Here is a 27500-nt window from a genome sequence, read left to right on the forward strand (position 1 = left end):
GATGGTGACGGTGACGATGACGGTGACGATGATGGTGATGGTGATGATGATGATGAATTGTGGACAGAGGTCGGGTGCGGAGGGAAGACACTGAGGAGATCAACGAAAGAACACAGCTCCGCAGCAGTTATGATAAAGGTCAGCATCCTCTGTCTGTCTGTCTGTCTGTCTGTCTGTCTCTCTGTCTCTCTCTCTCTCTCTCTCTCTCTCTCTCTCTCTCTCTCTCTCATTTTGAGATCATTTTTGTTTGTTTGTTTGTTACAATAACAGCAACAATAATGAAGATGTTGATGACAATGACTACGACGTTAGCAACGATGATGATAAAGTCATGGTAGAAAGGAGGAATAGATAAAATGTTGATGACGGTGGTTGATGTGGTGCTGGTGGTGGTAACAGACGCTGCTGCTGCTGCTGCTGCTGATGATGATGATGGTGATGATAATGCTACTACTACTGCTGATGATGACGATAATGACGATAAAGTCGACGACGACACTGTGCTATAGACCTGCAGGCGGAGGAGGGGTCCATGACAGTACTGGACGAGATGGAGGCGGGGGCCTCAGCCCGGAGGTCAGCCTCGCGCCACGGGGAGGACCGGAGGATGGGGGAGGGGCTGGAGGAGGACAGGTCACCCTCACTGGGCAGCCTGGGCAGCGAGGACAGGGGGGCCACGGCCAGCGTCCACAGGTGAGTGTCATGATGGACAGGTGCCCCGCGGGTGAGAAGGTGTGTAGACAGGTGTTTACATGTGAAAGGGAAGGTGTCCACAGGTGAGAGAGAAGGCGTCCACAGGTGAGTGGACAGGTGTTCATAATATATGACTGGGAGGGTGTCTTCAGGTGACTGGACAGGTGTTCAAATGTGAAAGGGAAGGTGTTTATCAGGTGCGAGGGAAGACGTCCACAGGTGAGTGGACAGGTGTACAGAATATGTGAATAGGAAGGTGTCCACAGGTGAGTGTAATGATGGACAGGTGTACCGCGGGTGAGAAAATGTGTCTGAAGGTGAGTGGAGGACAGGTGTTCATAGGTGGGAAGGTGTCCACAAATGAGAAGGTGTCAGAAGGTGAGTGGACAGGTGTTCACGGGTCAGAAGGCGTCTACAGGTGAGTGGACAGGTGTTGACAGGTGAGAAGGCGTGTACAGGTGTTGACAGGTGAGAAGGTGTGTACAGGTGGGTGGACAGGTGTTGACAGGTGAGAAGGTGTGTACAGGTGAGTGGACAGGTGTCTGCAGGTAAGTGCTAGTGGACAGGTGTCCACATGTGAAAAGGAAGCTGTCAACAGGTGAGTGGACAGGTGTTCACTTGTGAAATGGAAGGTGTCCACAGGTGAGTGGACAGGTGTTCACATGTGAAAGGGTAGGTGTCCACAGGTGAGTGGACAGGTGTTCACATGTGAAAAGGAAGGTATCTTCACGTGGGTGGACAGGTGTTCACTTGTGAAAAGGTAGGTGTCTACAGGTGAGTGGACAGGTGTTCACATGTGAAAGGGTAGGTGTCCACAGGTGAGTAGACAGGTGTTCACTTGTGAAAAGGTAGGCGTCTACAGGTGAGTGGACAGGTGTTCACAGGTGGGAAGGTGTCAACAAGTGAGTGGACAGGTGTTCACAGGTGGGAAGGTGTCAACAGGTGAGAGGGTACGTGTCCAAATGTGGGGAGTTGTCTACAGGTAAGTGGACAGGGGATGACAAGTGAAAGGGAAGGTGGTCGCATGTGGAGAGTTGTCTATGGGTGACAAAGATGACGTGTCTACATGTGAGGCGTTCACGGGTAAATGGACAGGTGTCCACAGCTGAGAGGCGAAGTTTCCACGGGTAAGAATGTTTCTGCAAGTGAGAGGGAAAGTGTCAACGGGTGAGTAATGAACCTGGCCAAAGGTGGGAAGGTTTCTACAGGTGAGTCACAGGGGAAAGGGAAGGTGTTCGCAGGTCAGAAGGTATCCACATGTGAGAGAAAAGGTGTCTACAGGTGAGGTGTTCACAGACGAATGGACAGGTGTCCACAGCTGAAATGGGGGTTCACAGGTGAGAAGGTGTCTGAAGGTGAGAGGTAGGGTATTCACTGGTGAGAAAGTGTCCCCGGGTAGGAAGTTCTCTGCAGGTGAGTGGACAGGTTTTCACTTGTAAAAGGGAATGTGTTAATGTTCGCGAAGTTCTCTAAAGGTGAGTGGACAGGTTTTCACGGGCGAAAGGGAAGGTGTTAATGTTCGCAGATGAGAAAGTGTCCACAGGTGAAAGAGAAGGTGCCTTCAGGTTATAAGGTGTTCACATGTGAATGGACAGGTGTCCATAGCTGAGATGGGAGGCTTCCACGGGTGAGACGCTGTCTACAAGTGAGAGGGAAGGTGTCCATGAGTAAGTGAACAGGTGTCCACAGGTGAGTAATGGACAGGTGTCAATGGGTGGGAAATTGTCTGCAGGTAAGTGGACAGGGGATCACAGGTGAGAAGGTGTTCACAGGAGAGAAGGTGTCTACAGGTGAGAGAGAGAGGTGTCCACAGATAGATGTCTGCAGGCGAGAGGGAAGGTGTCCACAGGTGGGAAGGTGTCTGCAGGTGAATTGACAGGTGTTCACAGGTGACAGGGAAGATGTCCACAGGTGAATGTCCAGGTTTTAACAAGTGAATGATGGACAGGTGTCAGCGTGTAGAGGGAACACACAGGCGAGTGGAGAGGTATTTATATGTGCATGTGATGTCTTTCTGTGGCAGTAGAAATAAGATTTTGTTGTTGTTGTTGTTGTTACACAAAAATTATCATCTTCAATTTGAAATGCGTGAATAGTTGCATTCAAAACAGAGAGAGAGAGAGAGAGAGAGAGAGAGAGAGAGAGAGAGAATGCAAACGTGAATGCGAATGCGAATATTTTATTCATGATAGGCCATGGCCCCTGATGAAGGGGGTGGAGAAAGAGAGAGAGGGGAGGAGGAGGGAGGGGTCTAAGTCAGTCACGATACGCAAAGCGCAATGACTGCATGTGGCAACAATAACACCACAATCATTGCGCAGGTTGACGGAGGAGGACTTCCATCGCCTCAAGCTGGCCAGGCTGACCTCCCTCCTTCCTAGCCAGGTGGTGGTGGAGGGGGAGGGGTCACCCCCACCCACTGGCTCCCCCCTGACCCCCTCCTCCTCCCGCCCCACCCCCTCCTTGGGAGCGGCTGCCATGCACGCGGCCTTCCGCTATAGTCTGGACGAACGCCTGCGCATCCTTCAGCAGGAGGCGGAGAGGAGCTTCCCTCCCCTGCATCTCGGGTAGGTGTATATATGTATGTATGATAGTCAGTCGTGTTCGACTATGACCATCAGAACAGCAGAAGAGGCAACTGCTGTCCCGACTATCTGGGCTAGAATTTGATTATATTGGAGAGTGTCTTGCCCAAGTTGCATACGCACTCTTTCGGCCAAGAGGGTTTCAGGACAGTGGGCGTTGGGATGGTCCCCCAAAGGTCAACTAGCCCTCAAGGCTGCAGTTCCAAGAGCTAGTGCAATTTTGCCTCCTAGTTTGAGAGTCATAGTACTTCACACACACACACACACACACACACACACACACACACACAAATATATATATATATATATATATAGAGAGAGAGAGAGAGAGAGAGAGAGAGAGAGATACATATATATGTATCTGTGTGTGTGTGTGTGTGTATGTGATAGGTAGGGAGTGAGTGTGTGTGTGTGTGTGTGTGTGTGTGTGTGTGTGTGTGTGTGTGTGTGTGTGTGCGAGCAGGAAGCGAAGAGTTTCCCTCTCCTACATCTCGGGTAGGTAGGGAGTCGAGTGAGAGAGAGAGCGAGAGAGAGAGAGAGCGAGTGTGTGTGTGTGTGTGTGTGCGTGCGCGTGTATGTGTTTGCGTCTCTGAGAGAGAGAGAGAGAGCGTGTGTGTGTTTGTGTGTGTGTGTGTGTGTGTGCGCGCGCGCGTGCGTGCGTGTGTGCGTGCGTGCGTGCGTGTGTGCGTGCATGCGTGTGTGTGTGTGTGTGTGTGTGTGTGTATGCGTGTGTATTCATGTGTGTTTGTATCAGCGTGTGTCTGCGTGTGAGAGATACGAATCATTGTTCGCCTTCGGTAAAGCAACTAACCTCCCACCCTCACCCCCACCCCCACCCCCCTCACCCCCACCCCCATCCCCCACCACGTATTGTCTGTACCTCCCCTCGCTCCCCAACCTCCCCGCTATTACACTCCAGCACCTTGAGGCGGTCTCCGCGAGCCAGACGTCGTGGGTCTTCTCCGGAAGCGAGGCTGAGGCCGGACGCCTTTCCTGAAGAGCTGGAGGGGGCAGCAGCGGCAGCAGCTTCGATCAGCGTGATGCACGAGTCCCCCTCCCCGCCCTCCCTCCTGCACGGGAGCCCTCGCGACCTGACGGAGCAGTGGCGGCGGAGGAGGAGGGGCAGGAGGAGCAGAGGAGGCACCCCCAGCGCCTCCCCCTCCCCTCCCGGGGAGCCCGTGTACCGGCAGATCAACGTGGAGGTTCACCGTGACCAGGGCAAGGAGGAGCCCTTGGTGAGTGTGGGTGGGGAGTGGTAGTGGGGTGGGGGGGAATTGGGTGTATGTATGGGTGTTGGTGTGTGTTAGTGTTGGGTGGGGCGTGGGAAGGTGGCTGAGTGTGTGTGTGTGTGCGTGTGTGCGTGTGTGTGTGTGTGTGTGTGTGCTGGTGTGTGTGTGTGCGTGTGCGTGTGCGTGTGTGCGTGTGTGTGCGTGCGTGTGTGTGTGTGTGTGTGTGTGTGTTGGTGTGTGTGCTGCTGCTGTGTGTGTGTGTGTGTGTGTGTGTGTGTGTGTGTGTGTGTGTGTACTGTATTGTATTACTAATTTTTGTCACAACAGGTATTACTAATTTTTGTCACAACAGATTTCTTTGTATGAAATTCTGGCTGCTCTCCCCAGGGAGAGCGCGTTGCTACACTGAGAGCGCCACCCATTTTTTTCCAGCATGCAGTTTTTGTTGTTTGTTCTATCAAAGTGGATTTTTCTACAGAATTTTGCCAGGGACAATCCTTTTGTTGCCGTGGGTTCTTTTACTTGCATGTTGCACTCGGGACATCGGTTTATCGTCTCATCCGAATGACTAGCGTCCAGACCACCACTCAAGATCTAGTGGAGGGGAAGAAAATACTGGCCACTTTGCCGTGATTCGAACCAGTGCGCTCAGATTCTCTCGCTTCCTATGCGGACGCGTTACGTCTAGGCCATCACTCCACTCTGTGTGTGTGTGTGTGTGTGTGTGTGTGTGTGTGTGTGTGTGTGTGTGTACTGTTGGCTGGTTGGTTGGTTCTGTGTATAATAATCATATAGCCTTGAAGAATCATCACACGTCTGTGTAATAATCCTGCCTTTTAAACACTAATGTTCAGACGCGTGAAAAAAAATGAATACAAAATGTCTAAAATCGCCAGTACGTCTGACGGGACCTGAATCAAAAGTCCCTTCTTCCTCCCAGAACGATTGAATAGAAACAGTATTGCGTCGTGTCCATGGCCATGTTCAGGCTGCTGAGGGCCAGTGGGTCTGTCATTTCCAGATGGTCCCCAGCGGCTCTCAGGAGCCGGTCACCACGGAGCAGCCACATGTGCCCACCACCACCACCACCACCACCACCACAGCCATCACCACCACCACCACCACCATCCAGGAGACAGGCCCATCATCACCACCACCACCATCCTCACTCCCGGCCCGCTCCTCACCGACCTCACAGGACAGCTCAGCACATCACTACCACCACCTCCATCAACAACAGCAACAGCTAGAAACCCAACAACAACAAGAACAACTACACCGTAGCAGCATTTGTAAAGACCATAGAACCGAACCCACTGCCGATGGAGGAGGTTCTTCAGAGGCCGCCGCGGAGTCCGCAGCACCACCCGCCACGCTCCCTCTCACTCTACAGCAACAGCAGGAGGAGCAAGACCTGCTGCAGAGCATGCCCAGGCATGTTCAACGTGCGCAGGCCTACCAGAAACGCATCTCGCACAGTCTGGAGCTGGCCGGGGCAGGGGCGCGCAGAAGGGCTTACCCGAGCACGCGCAGGGTCAAGAGCTACGAGGACGTGGCCGACGACCACGACGTGCTGCAGATCACCGAGTTCTCCAGAGGACCTTTCTATAACACGGACTATGACGTCATCTCTGAACATGTCTCCCCCACCTCCAGCAAGGTAAGTGGAGGATGGTGTGGCCAACGTGCACTTTTTAACCGCCGCACACACGGGCATTTGCCGCATGCTGTTTCAGTCTCAAGGAGGTGACAAGGCGTGCGGACTGATCCATATGCGCTACGTCACATTTTCTGTTGAAGCAAACAAAAAGAAGAATAACAACAAACAGAAACAGGAGCTTGACCTTCGCGGTTGCCCATGCCCATCACGCCTTGAAAGCCTACCTGGGGTTTATTGTAAAATATTATCTTGAAATGAAGGCAAAATAAACAAGTATTATAGTAAAGTGAAAGATACATAGTATAAGCCCAGTGCTTGGCTTATATCACAGATTGACAAAAGCTTACTGTTGGGCCAAGAGATGTGTGATCAGTTGTTTCTCCACCGGAATGGGAAACCATTTACAGCTTAGTATTTAGTCATTTGTAAAGGACTATGACTTGAAATTAGGAGGCAAGATTGCACTGGCTTTTAGTGCCGCAGCCTTGGGGGCTAGTAGGCCTTTGGGAATCTGACTGTCCTAAGACCCTCTTGGCCGAGAGAGTGGGAGTGTAACTTGCGCAAGACATTCGCCGATTTAATCAAATTCCAACCCACATCATTAGGACAGCAGGTGTGTCCTCTGTGTCTGTCGTGACGAGGTGTCTTTGTCATGACAGTGTGTTGCTGTGTCATGACGAGGTGTCTTTGTCATGACAGTGTGTTGCTGTGTCATGACGAGGTGTCTTTGTCATGACAGCATGTTGCTGTGTCATGACGAGGTGTCTTTGTCATGACAGTGTGTTGCTGTGTGTCATGACGAGGTGTCTTTGTAATAATAGTGTGTCGCTGTGTGTCATGACGAGGTGTCTTTGTAATGACAGTGTGTCGCTGTGTGTCAGGTAATGTGAAGTTTATGTCAGCTCAGCCTGTCATGTATCTCTGTGTCACGACGATGTGTCTGTCATGACAGTGTGTATATGTCTGTTTCATGACGATGTGTATTCGTCATTGTACTTTGTGTCATGACGACGACAGTGTGTCTCTGTCATAAAGATATACGTCTGTGTCATGACTTCTTCTTCTTCTTCCTCGTTCGCCTCCCATTAGATAAGCAGCCCGGTGTCCTCGATGAAGGCTGCCGTCCGTCGCAGCTCCTCCAGCGTGCCGAACAGTTTGGCTTCCACTGCTGTCGGTGTTGGCCAGTACTTCCTCCTGGATGCTGCATGCGTCCTACAGTTTTGAAGGATGTGGTCGGTTGTCATTGGTCCCTCACCACAAGGGCACTCTCCACTCTGTCCAATGCCAAATTTTGTGTGCATGTGGTGGAGCAGGCGGTTGTGTCCAGTCCTCAGGCGGAAGATCTTGACCTGTTCCCGTCGTTCCAGCAAATGGTATCTGTCTTCAGGGTTATATTTGGGGTGCTGGATGCGCCACTTTATTCCTTGCTGTGCCTTGATGATTGTCTTGGTTTCATCGTATGACACCAGTTTGTTGGCCTGCTCCATATGTGCACCGTCTTTTGCCAGAATGTCCGCTTTTTAGTTGCCTCTGATGTCACAGTGTGCTGGTACCCATTGTATCACCATTTTCTCCACTCTGGAACTCAGGGAAACAAGGGCTGAAGTGAGACGGTTCTGTTCTTTGCAGCGGGAGTTCTTGAGGGCTTGGAGAAAGCGTCTGAGAACACCACCACCTGCCCTGTTGTTCTTGTGGAGTTCTGCGAGACTGTTGTGGCTGCCTCACAGAGGGCTTCTCGCTAAGCTCGGAAGTCGGTGGAGTATTTTCCTGTTGGGATTGCAATTTCTTCATCTCCGTCTTTGTATCGAAGGAAGATTCCAGCTCCACCATCCCTCGTTGCTTCTGTGGCGGAGCCATCTGTAGGTACTGGCTGATCCAGGTGTACATCCTCCCGGATCCCAGACACACCACATCGCCGTAGTTTGAGCCTGAGTCCGTCCTTCCAGACTTTGTCCAGCGCCTTCTTCTTTTCTTGGAATGCGTCGTCAATGTTTTGAGCGATGAATGTGATCTGGTCTTCTGTTGATCTGTGTTGGCGGAAGCCTGCCCGTTCAGGACTCAGCAGCTGATACTTCTCAAGGTGCCAGACAAGCCTAGTGTTGACAAGTCTCTCCATCAGCTTTCCTAAGCAGCTTGTAAGACTGATGGGTCTGTAGCTGTCAGCCTTCGACTTGTCCTTTCCCTTTTTGTGAATGGGGATCATGTCTACTTCCCTCCAACACTGTGGGACTGATCCTATCTTTCAGCTGGAGTTGAAGATTGTTAAAAGGACTGCCTTTCTCTTCATCCCAAGATGCAGAATCATTTCATTTGTGATTCCGTATGGTCCAGGTGACTTCTTCAGGTTGAGGCTCTGCAACGTTTCCTCCAGCTCTTTCTCTGTGAAAGCTGAGGTCATGACTTCCTCTTGGGGCTCTTTCTCATGAAGTTCACCTTGGGCTCTGTGCACTGCAGCTCTATGTTCAGGAGGGACTTCCAGATTGCTGATGTTTTCATAGACGTCTATGAAGCGGTCTGCTGCTTTCTTTCCAGAGAGGTAATTTCCATTCTCTTGAATAGTTATTGTGGTGTGACTTGTTGTTTCGTTGCTGAGGGTTCTAGCCAGTTTCCACAGCTTGCTGCCATCCTTGTCGAGATTTAGGCTTTCAGTTTTCTCTTGCCAGCTTTTTCTTGCAGCTTGTGCGCAGGACAGCTTGTATCTGGCAGTTACTTCCTTCAGCGCTATGTTGTTCTCCAGTGATGGCTGCTTTTCTGCTCGGTCCCTGGCTTCCGTAACAGCACCTTCCAGTAGAGCTTGTAGTCTTTGCGTGCTCCTCTTGGGATGGATTCCATAGCAGCTGTCAAGACGGCCTTTGTGAAGTCTTGAACCATCTTGTTTGAGTCATTCTGCCTGATGTTGACTGGCTTTGTGTATGTATCTGTGAGGGTCTCGAAGAGAGTCCAGTCCGCCTTTCTGTAATTCCAGCGGGGAACACTTTGCTTGAGGAGCCTGCAAGTTGAGGTTGATAGAGAGTTTTGCGGGCTTGTGGTCACTTCCTCCAAGCTGGTTGAGGACTGTTCTTGTGGTCCTGACGAACAGGTCGTTGGTGACGAACGTTAGATCTGGTGTTGATGTGGTCATCCAGCGTCTAGAGTAGAAGGTGGGTTCATCATCTTCTTGGTTGATGAGATGAAGATGTGTGTCAATCTCCCAATCCTCAACTTCTTCGCCTCTCCTGTCCGTCTCCTCATAGCCCCATCTCTCTGAGTGACTGTTGAAATCTCCCACCACCACGCAGTTGTTGTCTGGGATGTTCATGTATGTGAGGGAAAGATCACGATCTTGAGGGCAATAGGCATTGTAGATCCTGATGTTGTGTTCTTTAAAGACTATATCAACCCCTTGGATCTCTGCCTGTTGACTGGTGTTGATCTTGAGTTCTTGTGCGGCGATGGAATTCCGCACCAAGACAAGCACCCCTCCTTTGTTTCTTTCCTCACGGTCCAACCTGATGGTCTCGTAACCCCTCACTTGAAAGCGATGGTTTACGGTCAAAATGTCTCTTGGACACATGCAATGTCAATATTTTCTTGGTGCATCCTTTCTGCCAGGCCAAGTTTCTTCTTATGCACCCCTTCTGCATTCCACTGGAGAATGTTGAGCTTTCTGGATGGTACTGTTTGCTTGGCCCCAGCAGGAGGATGAGGTCTCCTTCTTCGTCGCATGGGCATGTGGAATTTCCTTGTCCGACCACCGGTTGCTTGGGGTGGGCCCCTTTGAGGCATAGGGCCCGGCTCCCGGCCTCCCCGGCGGGTCTCCGAAGGTCGAGCGCCACATCGAGATTCTGTGGACTGCATCATCATGGAAGCGTGGATGCATGGTATTGTGGTTTTAATTGCGCCAGTGGCCCGATACCGCCGTCTTCAGCGGGAGTTTTCTTTTGGGGTGCCTCACCCTTAGCTCATGGCCCGTACGTCCTGCCCTGTGAGCACAGGGGAGATTGTTTCTCCGAGGGTATCACCCCGGGGCTAGAGGTTATAACGCGCCTCTTGACCGCATGATGAACCTGTCATAGGACACATGGGGTATTTCAGTAAGGACAACAGTGCCACCTGTTGACCCACCCCGTCCTGGTAGGAACATTGCCAGGTGGTCCAGGACTGCTTATTCGGCCAGGCAAGCCTGACATATCGCAGCTAACCCCCATATCTGAGGGCCCTTCCCCCTATCCGCCACCCGGGGACCCGCCGTATTGGGGATGGTTGCCCCACTACAGAATTGGAAGCAGCCTGGTCCCGGTGTGTCATGACGATGTGTATCCGTCATTGTACTTTGTGTCATGACGACGACAATGTTTCTCTGTCATAAAGATATGCGTCAGTGTCATGACAATATGTCTGTGCAGGTGCGTTACAACGACACGGGCAGTCTGGAGGAGCTGGCCGAGGACACGGGGGCGGAAGAGGAGGGCGCCACCTGCCTGGCCCTGGAGGCTCTCCTCCCTCCAGACACGCCTGGCGACGACGAGGACGAGGACCTCCTCAGCGAGGACGTCATCTGCCCGCAGAACCGCGAGCTGTGGATGCTGCGGGCCACCCTGGAAGAGGAGGAGGAGTGCAGCGACACGGTGCGCATGGAGGACGGCGCCACGTCCCCCGAGGACTCCCCCCAGCAGGAGCACGTGCCCTTCCTCCCCGCGCCGCCCGCCGCGGACGACATCAGCCAGCAGCCCGACACCGCCGATCAGCCGACCACCGAGCCCGCAGAAGCAGAAGCGGAAGCGGAAACAGAAGCGGCGGAAAGCCCGCCGGATGCCGACGTGTCCACCGAGGACGGGGGGCCTCACTCCCTCCCTTCCCCGCCCCTCCCTCCCCCTTCCGCTGTCTGTGGAGTGGATGAAGGGAATGGCTGCTGCTCCAACGGGGCGGTGGAGGTGCCGGCCACGGCTGCGGCACAACAGCTGCTGCACCCCAACTACGAGAAGAGGCGGCAGACGTACAAAAACGGCCGTCACGGCCGATCCCCGGGCGGCAGCGAAGAGTCGCCGGCCCACGGGCGGGCCCAGGCCAGCGCCAACAACAGCTTGGACAGCGTGGACACGGACGGCGAGGTGTCGGACACGTCCCGCCAGGAGGTCACCAGCACGTCCTTCGAGTCCACCACGGACAACACGGACAGCACCACGGAGAGCCAGCACAGCCGCCTGCGTCAGATGAAGACGGACAGCGGCTACAAGTCGCTGGAGACCCAGCAGTCCGGGGTGCGCGATCCGGGAGACATCCTGGAGATGGTGGACCTGCCAGGGGAATACATCGTGGAGGCGCGAGAACCGGAAGAGATGGTGGCTGACGCGGAAGAAGGCAGAGCCGGAGGTAACGGTCATGCCAGCCGTGGTGTCGGTGGTCACGGTGCTGGTGGTCATGGTGCCGGTGGCGGCAGCCGAGAGGGAGAGCCTCAGGCAGGCAGTGGCGTGGTGGTTTACCAGGTGGCTGGAGGCCGGAGGAACTCCAACGCCGTTCACTTCGAGAGGCGGGCGGGACGCACAGCCAGCAAGAAGCGCCGCGAGTACAGTCGCGAGCGGCAGGTGATCCACGTGTATGAGAGTGTTCTGGAACCCGAAGAGACAGCCGCAGCTGCTTCGGGTCTCGGGGGCTCCTTGGACAGCGCGGAGGGCAGCCGAGTGGGGCTGCACCCTCAGAGCCTCAGCTTTCAGCAGCAGCAGCAGCACTCGGGCCAGCCTCCGGCTTCCAAGCGCTCTGTCTTCACCCGCTTCTTCTCCCAAGCCAGAGACCCCCAGGACAAATACATGGTGAGGGATTATAGCATTGACGAAAAGACGAACCAGATCTTCAACGAGTTTTTGAGGCAGGAGCCTCCCAGTGAGAGCTGCCCCGGTCGTGGGGAGGGCGGTGCACGCCTGGGGCTGAGGCGTTCCCCCCGCTCCCAGCACAGAAGCAGGATGCAGCGCAAGCACACGGACCCCCTGTACCGCCTGGACGACAGGCGCAGGGACAGACTGGCTCCAGAGGTCCGAAGCAGCAGCATGGGCAGCGACAGCAGCGCGGGGTCCGTGCGTAGGCTGTCCCCCCAGGACAGTATTGAGGAGGAGTTCGAGGAGGAGGAGGGGGAGGAGGAGGAGGGAGATGGAAAGGGCCCGGAACTGCCCACGATGCTGGAGGTGGGCAGTGGTGGTGGAGGAGGGGGGGAAGGGACGGAGAGCAGCAGCACGCTTGCTGTGTTCCCAGCTTCCAAAGGCATCGTTCCGGACATCGCGGCCGTTCCGGAAATAGCAGCCGGGCCGGACGTTGCAGCCATTCCAGATATAACGGCCGTAACGGACAGAGCAGCCATTCCAGACATCCCCCTCATCAAGCTTCCTGAAGAAGAGGCACAGGACGTCTGGTGACGTTAGCATCGCTGGCTACTGGCGGTCATTGTCGGAGGAACAGAAGTCTTGGAATTACTGACTGCCGCGTTCACTGGGCACATGCAGGAAGTGACTGGTGCCTGGTGAGCGACACGACTTTCCAAGTGAACGGTGGTGTTGTGTGACTACATTTTTTTTTCTTTTGAATACCAAAACATAATTTCAAACTAACTTTGTACTTGTTACCTGTAAATAAATTGAAACAAAACCAAACGTGGCACAAACGAACTGACGGCGTTTTGTGTACTGTGAAGAACCTTAAAGCTCTTTTATTATTTTCGAAGAGAACAAAGAAAATAATGTGTATTCTGATCACACAATGTACAGATGTGTTTCCATGTCTTGGCATAATGATCACACTTTACGGGTCCCTCATTGAAGCAGCCACAGACAGAAGCGCTGACAAAGAGCAGACAATGAACTACAGACAACTCAGCCAGGAGTGAGTGGGGGGAGGTAAGTCGGCAGTAAACGTGGACAACGCACTGGATGCTGCCGTGTGCTTACATTGACACCCCAAAGAACCAGTTCATCAGAAGAAGAAAACAGAAAGTGTTGTCGAATCCTGGTAAGCGGGGAGCAGATGGGTCGTTGTGACAGTTCAGTGCACGGGGGTGTTCACATGGAAATCCACCACCCTTGGTTTCCTCACCGTTGAAGCTTAACTGATATACTGTCGGAAACCATTGATTCGCCTTAAACCGCCGAACATTTCTAGCCTATCAGCAGTCATATCAAAGACTTCTGTGGAGTGATGTGCTGTGACTTGATATGAAATCAGCAAGCACAGTCATTCGTGTGCGAATACCGGTACCTCTTTTTTTTGCGACCTTTGGCATTCCACTTTGGAAATTCCAGATAAAACCAATGAGTTGGTTGTCTCCTTGTTTAGCTGAACTTTTCCTTTTTCTGCGAGGCCAAGTCTGGGTTTATCTGTCCACTTTGCCTCTCGTTCACTTCATCGCATTACCAACTGTTAGGGAAGGGAGTCCGCCCTGCTAGTCGTTGTTACAAGTGTGTCAAAAGTATGCTGCCGATGTCCAAAAATAAGAATAAATAAACTAACTAAATAAATTTAAAAAAATAAAAGCCACGCACACTTGGAAATCTTTAAATTTCCGTAACGCATATGAGAAAGGGATAGGGATGGGCAGATGAAGGGAACTAACGCTGAAACAGCCCAGACTGCAGATATCGGCACACTGGAACATCTCCCGAGAGTTCGTCTTTGCACAGGTCTTCGCCTCTTCCCAAAAAGTCATCATTCTCCTCAGCAACCGCTTCCACACTTCTTCTCACTATTCTTTGTCTACACTCTCTCTCACTCCCATGCTGCCTGTTTGGAACACCCCCACCCCCCATCCCCGACACCGCCTCCCCACTCTCTCTCTCGCTTTTGATTTCTTTGTTGCAGGAAGCCAAATTCAAGTGCATGAGAAAATAAACCAGTTGAGTTAAGATGGTCTTATTCAAACGTACCCGAAATAATATTACACTGTTTTTCTTTTTAAGAACGACACCAAATTTGCATTACTTACTTAATTTTAACGTTCTTAAGCGTGGCTGGAATACGAATTCGGATACAAATGTATTTTCAGTGAGTGGTGTGTGATTTTCCTTTCTTTTCAGCGACGAACAGATCTGGAATTAGAACTTTTAGCTCTTTGTGTTGATATTCATTTCCAGGGAATGTTTCAAAACAAGACTCAAGCAAGTTCACTTTCTTTTTTTTTCGTTTGTGGGTATCTCCTCGCATGACTGAAACGTATTTTCTGCATGTGTTTTCACACTCATTAGTGTGTTTTGTCCATACGCGCAAGTGTTCCTGTCGTGTGCATGCATGCACGTGCGCACGTGTGTGTGTGTGTGTGTGTGTGTGTGAGCGCGCGCGTCTGTGTGTGTGTGCGTCTGTGTGTGTGTGCGTCTGTGTGTGTGTGTGTGTGTGTGTGTGTGCGTGTGTGCGTCTGTGTGTGCGCGTGTGTGTGTGTGTGTGTGTTTGATAGTTCGCTTCCTGTCAGTTTTGGGCTCCAGTGTAGTCAAAGTGTTGCAGAGGGACGATTGATTAATCAAAGTACGTACAGATGGGAAGTGGCCCCTATGGGGCGGGGCGGATGGAAATGCACGCCTCACAAAACTCCACATTACAGGGGGGGAAAGGCTGAGCAAAGATATAAGATGACATGTATGATGGAGTGAACGGTCACTGATGGCACGTTGGTCACATCATGTTAACATTCTAAGTATAGACTGCCCAGTTCAGAAACAAGAGACGCTGATACAGCATGATCACCATAGGAACGTACATAGAAGACATTTATAACCTAAACGATCGGTTTGTACAGTGAAAATCATGCATTCAGAGCATGCCAATCCGGCATGTCTGGCATCTGCTTTATTTATATTATCATGTGTGGTGTACTCGTGTTGTTTGTTGTTAAGTTGCATTGCTGCACAAAGTCATTGAATATAGTTGGTCGTGTGTGTGTGTGTGTGTGTGTGTGTGTGTGTGTGTGTGTGTGTGTTTGTGTGTGGGGGGGGGGAGGGGGGGGGGGTCAGGGTTAGGGACAGTGGTTCTTTAATGGAGTTGTGCTGTATGAACAGTGTGATACTTCATCAATGAAGTTTGTCACTTTCTATTCTTCTTTTATAGAATTAATGAACAAATCATCTGTGAACAATTGTCCATTTTTAACATCATTTATGAAGGTGTGTTCGTTTGTTTTTGTTTTTTTGTTTTGTTTTTATTTTCTTTTTTTTAAATAACTTTGCTTTTCTTTTCTTTTTTTTTTTTTTTCAATCTTTAATTTTTGCGCTTTTTTTCTAATCCACATCAAATGTGAACTTTCGACTGTTTTAATCATCATGCTTTTTCATTTATTTATTAATTTATCCATTCATTCGTTCGTTCATTCGTTTGTTTATTTGTTTGTTTACTTCTTGTTTTTATTTATTCATTCATTCATTTATTGTTTATTTATTCATTTATTCATTCATTCATTTATGTTCAGTACGCTTTTTTTCACGACCGAATAGACTCTGCTGACTCGGCTTAGCTGCTGTCGCCGCAACCTGACCCCAACCTGACCCCCAGCTGACGGAAGAGCTAGGCGAGTCCTCTCCAACCCATTCTCTGTAGAATAAGGCTGAAAGGCTCACGACCCCCTCCCCCCTTCCCCCGCCCCCCTCCCCTCACCCCCTCCTCCCCACACATATATGTATATATATATATATATATATATATATACACAGAGGGGGGGAGAGAGAGAGAGAGACAATATGTCCCATGATGTATAATGTAGTTCTGGCTGCAGTTATGTTGGTCTCCCCCTGTTACGCTTGGTCATAAAGCCCTACGACAACCCTCATCACTCACTGTGTATGCTGCTCTACGACAACCCTCATCACTCACTGTGTATACTGCTCGACAGTCTTCCTTTTCTGTAAACCCTGGCTGAAAGGGTGTGTCATGTTCTTGAACCTCTAACAAGTCTTGTTGTAGGGCTGTAGTATCCCTTCACCACTCTAGGAGAAAAAAAAAACTCACTGTAAGGTTCAATGAATAACATCTGTAAAGTCTTGCTGGAAGACTTTCCTGCGTAAAGCCTCGCTGTTTGGCAAGATGCCCCCCATTTCACCCCTGAAAAGCGTTACTGTAGAGTTGTATAACATCCTCCGTGAAGGCCGGACTCCAAGGCTATATGAATCCCCAATGTAAAGGTTCACTTTTTAAGGCTGTTTAATCCTTTCCATCCTGTGAAAGGGTTTTTTTTTCCAATCTCTAAGACACCTCTTGCCTAATTTCCAGCTAACTGTAAAAGCTACGGTAGCCTTTCCCAAACCCCCCTCTTCTTCTCCCTCCCCCCGCCCCCACCACCGCCTCATCCCCGCACCTTTGTAGAAGTCATTATAACTAGGCCGATGATTCACTTTCGATTTGTAAGCCTGACCACGAAGCCAGGTATCAGTTCTCATTGTAAGGCTACACGCCCATACCTCTTTTGTATGTATCATTTCCCTATGACGACGTCTGACTGATATGTTACGCTGTGATGCCACAATTTCTCTCTATGAGAAACCTAAGTCTGACTCTTTTGTTGCAATTTATTCCTCTGTGAAAAAAAACAAACCCAAGTCTGACTCGTTTGTTCTAATGACCCCCTTCCCTTTTGGCAAAGTGTCATCATTCACTCACTCACTCACTCACTCACTCATTCCCTCGACCGCTAGGGTCGTTGGGGGGACATGAGGAAGATGTCATAGCTCGCCACGCCGTTCTGTTGGCAGCAGTCGTGAGGAGATCTGGCATCGTCATTTTGGTCCATTCCTTGACGTTGTCGGACCAGCTCTTTCTCTGCCGCCCCCGTCTGCGCCCTTCCTCTACAGTCCCTTGCAGGATGGTTTTGGAGAGGGTGTTATGTCGTATGACGTGACCAAACCATGCCATCTTCCGTCGTTTGACAGTCGCCAGCAGTGGTTCTTGGGGCCCAACAAGGTTGCTGATCAGGTTCCACACATAGTCATTGGTCTTGTGCTCCTTGTAGGAGATGTGTAGTAGTCTCCTCCAGCACTTGGTTTCATCATTGGTATTTGTGATTCCAATCTGTGAAGCCTAATGACAAGGCCTGATGACCTCACCCTCCTCTAAACCTCCGTGTATAGCCTGATCATAATATGATAGTCTGACACTCTTCTCCATCTTTTGTTATTCTGTTTGACGCTCTTTTGTAAAAGAAGAGAGAGAAAAAAGAAGGAAAATGGTGATATAGGGGTTGTGTTGACTCCGTATTTAAAGCTGGAGTTTGGAGCTGTGTGAATCCCACTGCAAAGCTTGTCAGTAAGAATGTTTGTCTCCCTTCCGTTTAGTCCGGACATGAGGCTGAAGGAACCCTTCCCCTCTGATAAAATGTCTGGCGCTTAGATTGGAAAATCCTACTCTACAAGCCTGTCCGTAAGTCTGTCTGGTCCATCTCCTTGTTGTAAAGCTTAAATATTGTATGAAACATGATTATAAGGCCGTGTTATCCTTTCAGTAAACGGTGACGCCACCGCCATTCTGTATAGCCTGACCGAAAGGCAGGAGCATCTTCTCTGTAAAGCTTGACGGTAAATCTGCATCACGCCATCAACCTGTAAAATCCTAGAGGTAAGTCTACATTACATCTCTGTAAACCTTTGTTGGCTGTGTGTAAAACCCGACTGTGAGGATGTGTTACGCTTTCTGCAAAGCCTGACTGTACCACCGCCGCCACAACCACCACCACCACCACCACCACTTCCACAACCACCACTAGCACCACCACCAGTCTCTATAGCCTGGTTTGTAAAGTCACATTACTCCATGAAGCCTGATTATAACATACAGCTGTCACCATTACCACCCGCTGTAACGTCTGACTGTAAGCTCGTATAACTTTCCTGAAAACCCGATTATGAAGCTGTATCATCACTTACAGTCAGCAGAACATGTATCGATCAAATCCGTACCCTACCAAGCCTGATTGTAAGTCTGTGGTTTCTCTCTTCGTCAAGCTTGACTAAAAATGTAACAGCCACTGTGTATTGCACGATGGTAATTAAAGCTGTTGGTTCAAGTGTACTACCCAATGTGTAAAGCATGGTGGTAGCTCAGGCAGTTAGTTACAATGCAATGCCCGCTGTGTAAAGCACCGATCTAGTTAAAGGCTGTAGGTAAGAATTTACAAGCCTTTGTGTAAAGCACGGTGTTAATTAAGGTTGTAGGTGAAATGTAATGCCCAATGTGTAAAGCACGATGGTAATTAAGGCTGTGAGTAAAAAAAATGCACTTCACACTGTGTAAAGCGTGGTGGTAAGGGTGAAGGTAAAACTGTACTACCCTCTATGTAAAGCACGATGATAATGAAGTCTGTAGGTAAATATGTTCACACTATGTAAAGCACAGTGGTAATTAACTTATTAAGGCTGTAGGTAAATATATACTCCCCACTGTGTTAAGCACGATGGTGACTGAGGCTGTAGATAAACATATACTTCCCACTGTGTAAGTACGATGGCAATTAAGGCTGTAGGTAAAAATGTACACACTGTATAAAGCACGACTGTAATTAAGGCGGTAGATAAACATGTACTTCCCACTGTTTCAATCACAGTGGCTGTTCAGATCCCTGTCCCTCTCTGCAGTCCCCGATTGTCATCACCGTATTTAATTTATTTTCATTATTATTATCATTATATATATATATATATATATATATATATATATATATATATATATATACTTCTCACTGTGTAAGTATGATGGTAATTGAGGCTGTAGGTAAACATGTACACTTTGTGAAGCACGATCACCGTTTTGTTTTGTTTTTGTTTTTGTTTTTGTTTTCTCAAGGCCTGACAAAGCGCGTTGGGTTACGCTGCTGGTCAGGCATCTGCTTGGCAGATGTGGTGTAGCGTATATGGATTTGTCCGAACGCAGTGACGCCTCCTTGAGCTACTGAAACTGAAACTGAAATATCACCGTAACAATGTCGCCGTGTGGAAAAAAAAAAAAAAAAAGTCTGTCAGCAAGGCGTGGTAACTTCCTTCCTTCTTTCTGTCTGTAAAACCTGACCGAGAGAGCCTGTGACGTCCCGTTACGTAACACCTAACAGTGTGACCCAGTCCCTTACCATCTGTGAAGTCTTGACTGTAGAGCTGTACAACAAACCCCACCCACCCACCCATCCACCCGTTTCTTTGCTGTTCATTTTCTCTCTCTTTTTTTTTTTTTTACCGTCAAGTCTGGACGTTGATTCCCCCCCACCCCCCCCCCCCACCCCCCACTTATGTTAAGTGCGCCGGGTTGTGTGAAGCTTCCCCGTCTGTGAAACTTCACTGTCTTACTCTACCCCCCGCCCCACCCCCTGCCCCCCTCCACCCCCTTGCCCCCCTCTTTCCCCTACTCCCCCACTCTATGTTCCCCACCCCCATCATCCCCTATGATGCCTGCCAAACTCTGTATGTGTGTGTGTGTGTGTGTGTGTGTGTGTGTGTGTGTGTGTGTGTGTGTGTGTGTGTGTGTGTTCCTGCCCGTCCCGCTCAACGGACTGGTTGTCAGCCCTGAAACAACGGGGCCCCCTGTGCGATCGGCTGATTTGATCGACATGATTTGATTTGATTGGGTTGGATGTGATCCCTTCCCGCCATGTGAAACCTGACTGTGAAGCTGTGTGAGCCCTCCTGCCTGTGAAAGCTGACTGCCAGGATGTGCCATCCCTATGTGAAGCCTTTCTGGCTGCGTGATTTCTTTTCCTTTTTTTTTTCTTTCTTTCTTTTTAAGCGTAGTATCTACCACATACACCGCTCTCTGTAAATCAAGCCGCCCTCTTTAACTCTTTCCATACGAACGGCGAAAGAGACGACGTTAACAGCGTTTCACCCCAATTACCATCATCAAAATATTGCAAGCGGAAGGCTCTTATACTGAAGACGTGTATGTTGACAAAGAATGCCACAATTCTGACGACGGAAGCTAAAGGTTGGGTCATTCAGACACCCACTGGACATCCGAGGGGTCTGTGTAGAGGAGAAGAGAGGACTGGCCGTACTGAGTGAGTTAAGAGACTGTGGTGCCGACCCTCCACACTCTCCGGCACATCGCTTTCCTCTGCTCTCCCCGTATCATCATCCCTCCTTTGATTGATCAAACTCCAACGCCGCAGCATACTGGGCCAATACCTGTCACACCTGCCCATCAAGGTTGAAACCGGTTATATTGTCATTTATTTCGCACCTGTTTGGCTCACAGCATAATCCACTCACATGTTTGGTTCAATGCAATCCACCCACCTGTTTAGTTCAATGCAATCCACTTACCTGTTTAGTTCAATGCAATCCACTTACCTTGTTTAGTTCAATGCAACCCACTTACCTGTTTGGTTCAATGCAACCCACTTACCTGTTTGGTTCAATGCAATCCACTCACATGTTTGGTTCAATGCAGTCCATCCACCTGTTTAGTTTTATGCAATCCACTTACCTGTTTGGTTCAATGCAACCCACTCACCTTGTTTGGTTCATTGCAATCCACTTACCTGTTTGCTTCACTGCAATATACCCACCTGTTCAGTTCACCGCAATTCACTTACCTGTATGGTTCACTGCACACCTGTTTGGTTCACTGCAATCAACTCACCTGTTTGGTTCACTGCAGTCTGCTCACCCGCAGAGCCGCAAACAGACTGGCCAGTTCACACCTGGTGAAGGCATGCTTACAAACTAACATAACCGGTTCGTCAGGTGGAGAACGGTCAACGAAAAATCCGAAGAATTATCCGTGTTGACTTGGTCACAAACGAGGTGGCCATGTCATTCCCTCCATGGTGATGAAAGTTCCAAGGTCCAGTTTGTTTTGTAGCGGCACACTGAGGGCCATCAGTTCTTCTTCTTCTTCTTCTTTGCGTTCGACAGCTACGCAGTCAGGGTCTAAGTCCGAGGGATGCCACAAACTCGGACGTCCGGTGAAGATCGGCTGCCGTCCCCTAGAGCTTGGTGTTGAGGTCAGCACCCCCAGGCCAGGACTGCTGCCGCATATTCTCATACAGGGGGCAGTCTTGGAGAATATGGGATGGGGTCTGGTCAGCCTGGCCGCAATCACATAGGGATGTGGCTGCCACTCCAATCCTCTTCAGGTGTGCTCGGAGGCCGCAGTGTCCTGTGCGAAGGCAGTAGATGATAGTCTGGTGTCTTCTCTCAAGTGTCCTGATGGGATCTTGGTGTGCCTGGTAGCCTCCGTTCAGGGTGACCCAGCCTCTTCGGAATCTGCTGCGGAGGAGGAGAGTTTTTGCGTCGGGCCATCAGTTGATTCCCCGCATCTTTATGTCAGCCCTGGCTGAGCAGAGTCAAAGCCACTGGCTTAACTTCACTGTTTCACATCATTGTCTGTGTGTGAGAGAGAGAGAGAGAGGGGGGGGGAGCGTTAACGGTGCGAGCTTGCGTGAATGTTTGTTCATGATTATTATAGACTTATGATTGTGTTGTTTATTTTTTTTATTAGATCATCATTATTCATTGTAATTACTGCTGCATTAGTTGACGAGAATATTGCTCTTTTGATGACAGAAGAATCCATAAAATATTTTTTCCAGCATTTTCAAGTCTTTTTTTTTCTTTTCTTTTTTTCTTTTTTTTTCTTTTTTTTTTGTTTTTTTTTTTTTTGTTACTAGACAAGTGGAACTTGCATAATGGTGCTGAAAGTTAATCTCTCTCTCTGACTTCTCCGTGTGTGTTCTCTTTGTATGTCTGTGTGTACGTTCAGGCGATGTGTATGTATGTATGTATGTATGTCTCGCCTGTCTGTGTATGTTTTTGATCGCACGCGCGTGTTAGCGATTTCCTAACCAGGTTTGTTCATCTTGAATGTGTGTGTCAGAAAAATCCCTTTGTCAGAGAATCGCGCGAGGGCTAAATTTCTCTGTGTGTGTGTGTGTGTGTGTGTGTGTGTGTGTGTGTGTGTGTGTTTAATATATATATGTGTGTGTGTGTGTGTGTGTGTGTGTGTGTGTGTGTGTGTGTGTAATCGTCTGCCTGTCTTTTCAGCGAACACATGTGTGTGACAAAACGCCACATGGTAACCTTATCCCAGTGTTTCCTGCACACACCCCTTGTACCCACGCCTGATTTCATCAGAGACCATTCAACGTGCACGCCGATAGAGCCAGAACGAGAGAACGCAGACTTGACGTACTGGTTGTCCTTGTAAGCGAATTGGAAGTGTCAAGATTACGATACTTGCTCGCTGTACTGGTCGTCTGTAACGGGTCTGAGTTTGTTGTGTAGTGATATATATATATATATATGTATGTATATATAGTGGTCTCTTTGTTCGTCCGCCTCTGCTTTCTTTTTGTTTGTTGTTTGTTTTGATGCATTTTTAACTGAAATAGGGAAAGGTTCATAAAATATATTGGCTGTGGTTAGTCTTTCATCGGAATTTAACTGTGTCAGTCGGTGGTCGCTTTATATAGAAGTATTGCCGAGTCAGACTGGACATCATTAGTAAAGTGTTCCTGAATAAAGTAAGAAACAAACGAGTAAAATTACTATACATTTTCTACCTTATTATTTAATTGAAAGATTAGGTGACTTTTTTTTTTTTTTTCTTTTTTTTTTTTTTTTTTTTTTGTTTGTTTGTTTTGTTGGTTGGTTGGTTGCTTGTTGTTGTTTTTTTAGGCGGGGTGGAGGGGAGGGGGGGGGTTCTTGTTGTTTGTTTGCATTTCTCTGTCTCATGCGGAATGGACATGCATCTCGTAAATGTGAATAAATGAAAATGAACACGAGTGTATATGTCATTATCGTATGCAGAGAAGGTAGGCAAATAAGCATAGTGAAATATGCAGATGCATAAAAAAAAAGAAGGTACATCCTGTTTTGTTTTGTTTGTTTTTTTGTTTTTTTTATTTTAAAGGGAGGGGGGCGCGTGCGGGATGGGGGGGGAGGGGGGATGCAAACGAGCGCATAGACTGAAGATTTGTTTAGTCTTTATATCTGTTGCATTAGAAAGGGTATGCAAATGAACACACAGACTGATGAATACAGCTACACCTTTGTACTGTGATGGTAAACGCTTGCGTCTTTTCAAATTGGATCGTGCTTTATTTGTTATTCTCTCAAGATGTATTTGTTTCAAAGAATGTTGCTGCAGTATCAGAGACTGGTGTTATAAAAACACAGAGGTGGGGAAGGGGTGGGGGTGGGGGGTAATTATGGGAATCCCCAGAACAAAATGTAAAAAGGATATATTTCCCTACGATACCCTGTTTACTCAACACCACACTGAACAAGCATTCAGTTGTTGTTGTTTTTTCAGAGTTCACGCTGCAGTGAAAATTTGTCCCACTGTTCACCCAAAGCCAACGTGTGTTTGGGGTTTACTCCACAGCCGACTTGTATTTAGTGTTTATATATTTCATGACTGTGTATTCGGTGTTTACACTACCATGACTGTGTATTCAGTGTTTACACAATCATGTGTATTCGGTGTTTACATACAATGACTGTGTAGTCAATGTAGACTCTACAATGACTGTGTATTCGGTGTTTACACATCTGTGACTATGTGTTCAGTGATTACACAACCATGACTGTGTATTCAGTGTTTACATAATTACTGTGTATTCAGTGTTTACACTACAATTACTGTGTATTCAGTGTTTACACAACAATTACTGTGTATTCAGTGATTACACAACAATGTGTATTCAGTGTTTACACAACAATTACTGTGTATTCAGTGATTACAGAACAATTACTGTGTATACAGTGATTACACAACAATGTGTATTCAGTGTTTACACAACAATTACTGTGTATTCAGTGATTACAGAACAATTACTGTGTATACAGTGATTACACAATAATGTGTATTCGGTGTTTACACAACAATGACCGTGAATTCAATGTTGACACAACCATGCTTGTATATTCAGTATTTACACTACAATGACTGTGTATTCGGTGTTTACACTACAATGACTGTGTATTCAGTGATTACACAACCATAACTGTGTATTCAGTGTTTACACTACTATGTGTACTCGGTATTTACACTACCATGACTGTATATTCAATGTTTTACACTATTATGACTGTGCATTCAGTGTTTACACTACAGTGACCATGTATTCGGTGTCTACACTACATTGAAGACTAGTCAGCGTTTACATCATAGTGAAAGCGAAAATGAGCGTGTATACAATAATGAAAAGTGTATTCAGACTTTAAAATGATTATGAAAAAAAAAAAATAAGGAAAAGAAAATGACACGATAACGAAAGCGTATTCACTGTTTACCACGAACACCAGTTCAATGTTGACACTGCCTACCACTGATGACCAATGGAACCTGATCTCTCACTGCACACTTCTCGGCTGTAAACTTTGCACAGTTATCTGCTGTAAACATTGCACAGTTATCTGCTGTAAGCATGTCTTTACTGCAAGGAGATTGGAACAATGGTGTGAATGGAGTGTCTTTTTTTTTTTTTTTTTTTTAACACTAAAGGCAATGTTAATTTTTTGTTTCCTTTTTGTCAAGCTGACAACTGTGGACGAGAATGATGTCATGCCTACACGTGTGCACGTGCACATTTATATACATTATATATTACCAAAAAAAAAAAAAAAAAAGAAAAGAAAGAAAGAAAAAAATATGTTGTAAAACAAGGTTGTGCATGCCCATGTATGCTTGTGATATAACTGCATGGATGGTGGTGGTGGTGGTGGTGGTGGTGATCCGAAGATGTGATAAGTCTTTTAACGTTCTGTTTCAGTTCACATTTACACCCCTACCCCCACCCCCACCCCACCCCCCACACCCCCTCTCCTTTATTTTTTGTAAATTATTTATTTATTTGTCGACATTCCTGCTCCTTCCATTCAGTCCCCCACTCCTTCCCTTCAGTTCATGGTGAAGTGATGACCCTTCCCCTGCCCCCCCCCCCCCCGCCCCCCCCCGACCCCCACACCCATCCATCTGCCCTATCCTCCCACGAACCCCCAACCCCACCCCCCTTCCCGATCGTCCACCCCCCGGCCACTCTCTGCCTCTGTCTTGTTACCAGACACCTTCTTGTTATCCTATCATTTCATCTCTCAGTCACAGCTTTGACATTAAAACAGCAAATTGAACTGGTCTTTTGTCTTTCTGTTGTTGTGGATATTTGCCTACGAACGTCTATCTCCATCTATCTAGCTAGCTAGCTAGCTAGCTAGCTATCTGCCTGTCTCTCTGCGCGCCACACGTTTCACCTACGCTAATTTGTTCTAACCACTTGTGTAAACAAAGTGAGTCTATGTTTTAACCCGGTGTTCGGTTGTCTGTGTGTGTGTGTGTGTGTGTGTGTGTGTGTGTGTGTGTGTCTGTCTGTCTGTCTGTCTGTGTGTCTGTGTGTCCGTGTGTCCGTGGTAAACTTTAACATTGACATTTTCCCTGGAAGTACTTTGTCAGTTGACACCAAATTTGGCATAAAAATAGGAAAAATTCAGTTCTTTCCAGTCATCTTGTTTAAAACAATATTGCACCTCTGGGATGGGCACAAAAAAATAAAAAGAAGCCTAATTATATGCAAACTGTATTTACTGTTATATTTATATTTTTTGTATTCTCTAAACTTGGCACTTTGACCTCTTATTCTGACACAACAACAAGAGGAGTCATTATTATCATTTTTGTTCAAACAGGAACTTCTTTTGCTAAGCATGGAATTTTTATTTATTTTGCAAACGTTTTGGTGCATATAGTAAAAAAGGGAAATTACTCTGTAATTAATGCAAGGGGACTTAATTTATCACAAGTGAGTCTTGAAGGCCTTGCCTCTCTTGTTTTTACTGTAATTGTATCAGCAGGGTCGTTTTCGCCTACACACTCATGTTCGTTTCGCATACGTCATGCTTTGAATATAAATGCATTTATAAAATTAAATGTAAGAATATGAATAAATGTCAATAGTACTGTTATCAAGTGAATAAGACAAAAGCGAAACGAGCATAATAATTTGACAGTCTGTCGGTAAAACTCACGAAGGCGAAACATGTTTCAGTTTCATAATGACTACCAAGTTAAACCGATCCCTCTGTCAAAGAAGGCTACTCACTTGCGTAGCTTTCGTCGGCGATCCGGCCGGCTTCTTCAGCGCAAATGCAAGGTAGAGAATTAGCAGCTGTATGCATCGCTGTGAGCGAACTCATGACAATGTGACTTGACGAGTGAGGAGTACACCGACGGCAGGTTGTGTCGGCCCCGGTCACGGTTGAGGGTGGGGTTCCTGGCTGTGATGTGGACTGCCTCCTTTACTCCCCTCTGGAACCATCTTGCAGTTTCAGTTTCTCAAGGAGGCGTCTCTGCTTTCGGACAAATCCGTATACGCTACACCACTACATATACACAGCAGGTCAGACCTTTAGTACATTATTTGTATACCTATCAGAATGGATTTCTTCAACAGAATTCTGCCAGAGGACAACACCTATTGTTGCCATGAGTTCTTTGGCAGTGAGCCAAGTGTTTGCTGCACAAAGGACTTCGGTCTATTGTTTCATCCGAATAACTGGACGCTCAGTTTGATTTTCCAGTTAAATTGGGAGAAAGGGCGAAAGCGGGAATCGAACCCAGACCTCACGGATACTGTATTGGCAGACAGATAAGCGTCTCAACCATTCTGCCACCTTCTTGCCGCCATGCCTCGTTGTTTGTTTGTTCCTCTTTGTCCGCTCCCTGTCTGCCATTGTCCGTCGTTGTCTGTTCCCTCTGTGTCTTTGTATCACAGTGTCAGTGAATATCTCACACTTCATACTTGTCTCAGTCTCGCAGTATCATCTCCTCGACTGGTGTTTGCAGTGAACTCGTCACACTTTTTAAATACAGCAAGGATCACATTTCACATTCATCACATTTCTGTCTTCTTGAACACAACATAACAAACCTCACTTTTTCTCTGACAAAAGGTTACAGTTTTCGTGGAATTTTATATTCCTCACGTTTATTCTTTGTTTGGCCAAGACCGCTCAGTCAGTACTGTATCAGTATCCCCGTTCAACTCGCATCCTTCGTTAACAGAAACTGTACGCCTATTTATATAGCAGTAGCATTTCGCCTATTCAGGTCACCAAAGTAGTACGCCTGTTTAGATCACAGCAGCAGTACGCCTATTCAGGTCAAAGAAACAGTATGCCTTTTTAGGTCATAGAAATATGCCTCTTAAAGTCACAGAAGCAGGACGCCTATTTAGTTCACAGAAGCAGTACGCCTATTTAGGTCACAGGAGCAATACGCCTGTTTAGATCACAAAAACCAGTACGCCTGTTTAAGTCACCAAAACAGTAAGCCTATTTAAGTCACAGAAACAGTACGCTTATTTGGTTCACAGCAGCAGTTCGCCTACTTAGGTCACACTTACAGAAGCAATATGCC

At 48.0% G+C, this 27500-nt stretch overlaps 1 protein-coding gene across 1 annotated transcript in view; it reads left to right on the forward strand.

The window, feature by feature from the left end:
- Nucleotides 1–12900, forward strand: part of LOC143294638 (uncharacterized) — a 20298-nt gene extending 7398 nt beyond the window's left edge. Inside the window, exons 4-9 of the mRNA XM_076606015.1 lie at nucleotides 68–138; nucleotides 510–693; nucleotides 3015–3260; nucleotides 4198–4513; nucleotides 5529–6167; nucleotides 10553–12900. Coding sequence (XP_076462130.1) covers nucleotides 68–138; nucleotides 510–693; nucleotides 3015–3260; nucleotides 4198–4513; nucleotides 5529–6167; nucleotides 10553–12553 — 3457 coding nt within the window. The 3' untranslated portion in view covers nucleotides 12554–12900. The remainder of the gene's footprint in view (nucleotides 1–67; nucleotides 139–509; nucleotides 694–3014; nucleotides 3261–4197; nucleotides 4514–5528; nucleotides 6168–10552) is intronic.
- The last annotated feature ends 14600 nt before the right edge of the window (nucleotides 12901–27500 follow it).

The sequence above is a fragment of the Babylonia areolata genome, chromosome 20 (assembly GCF_041734735.1).
Source record: "Babylonia areolata isolate BAREFJ2019XMU chromosome 20, ASM4173473v1, whole genome shotgun sequence".
Lineage (NCBI taxonomy): Eukaryota > Metazoa > Mollusca > Gastropoda > Neogastropoda > Buccinidae > Babylonia > Babylonia areolata.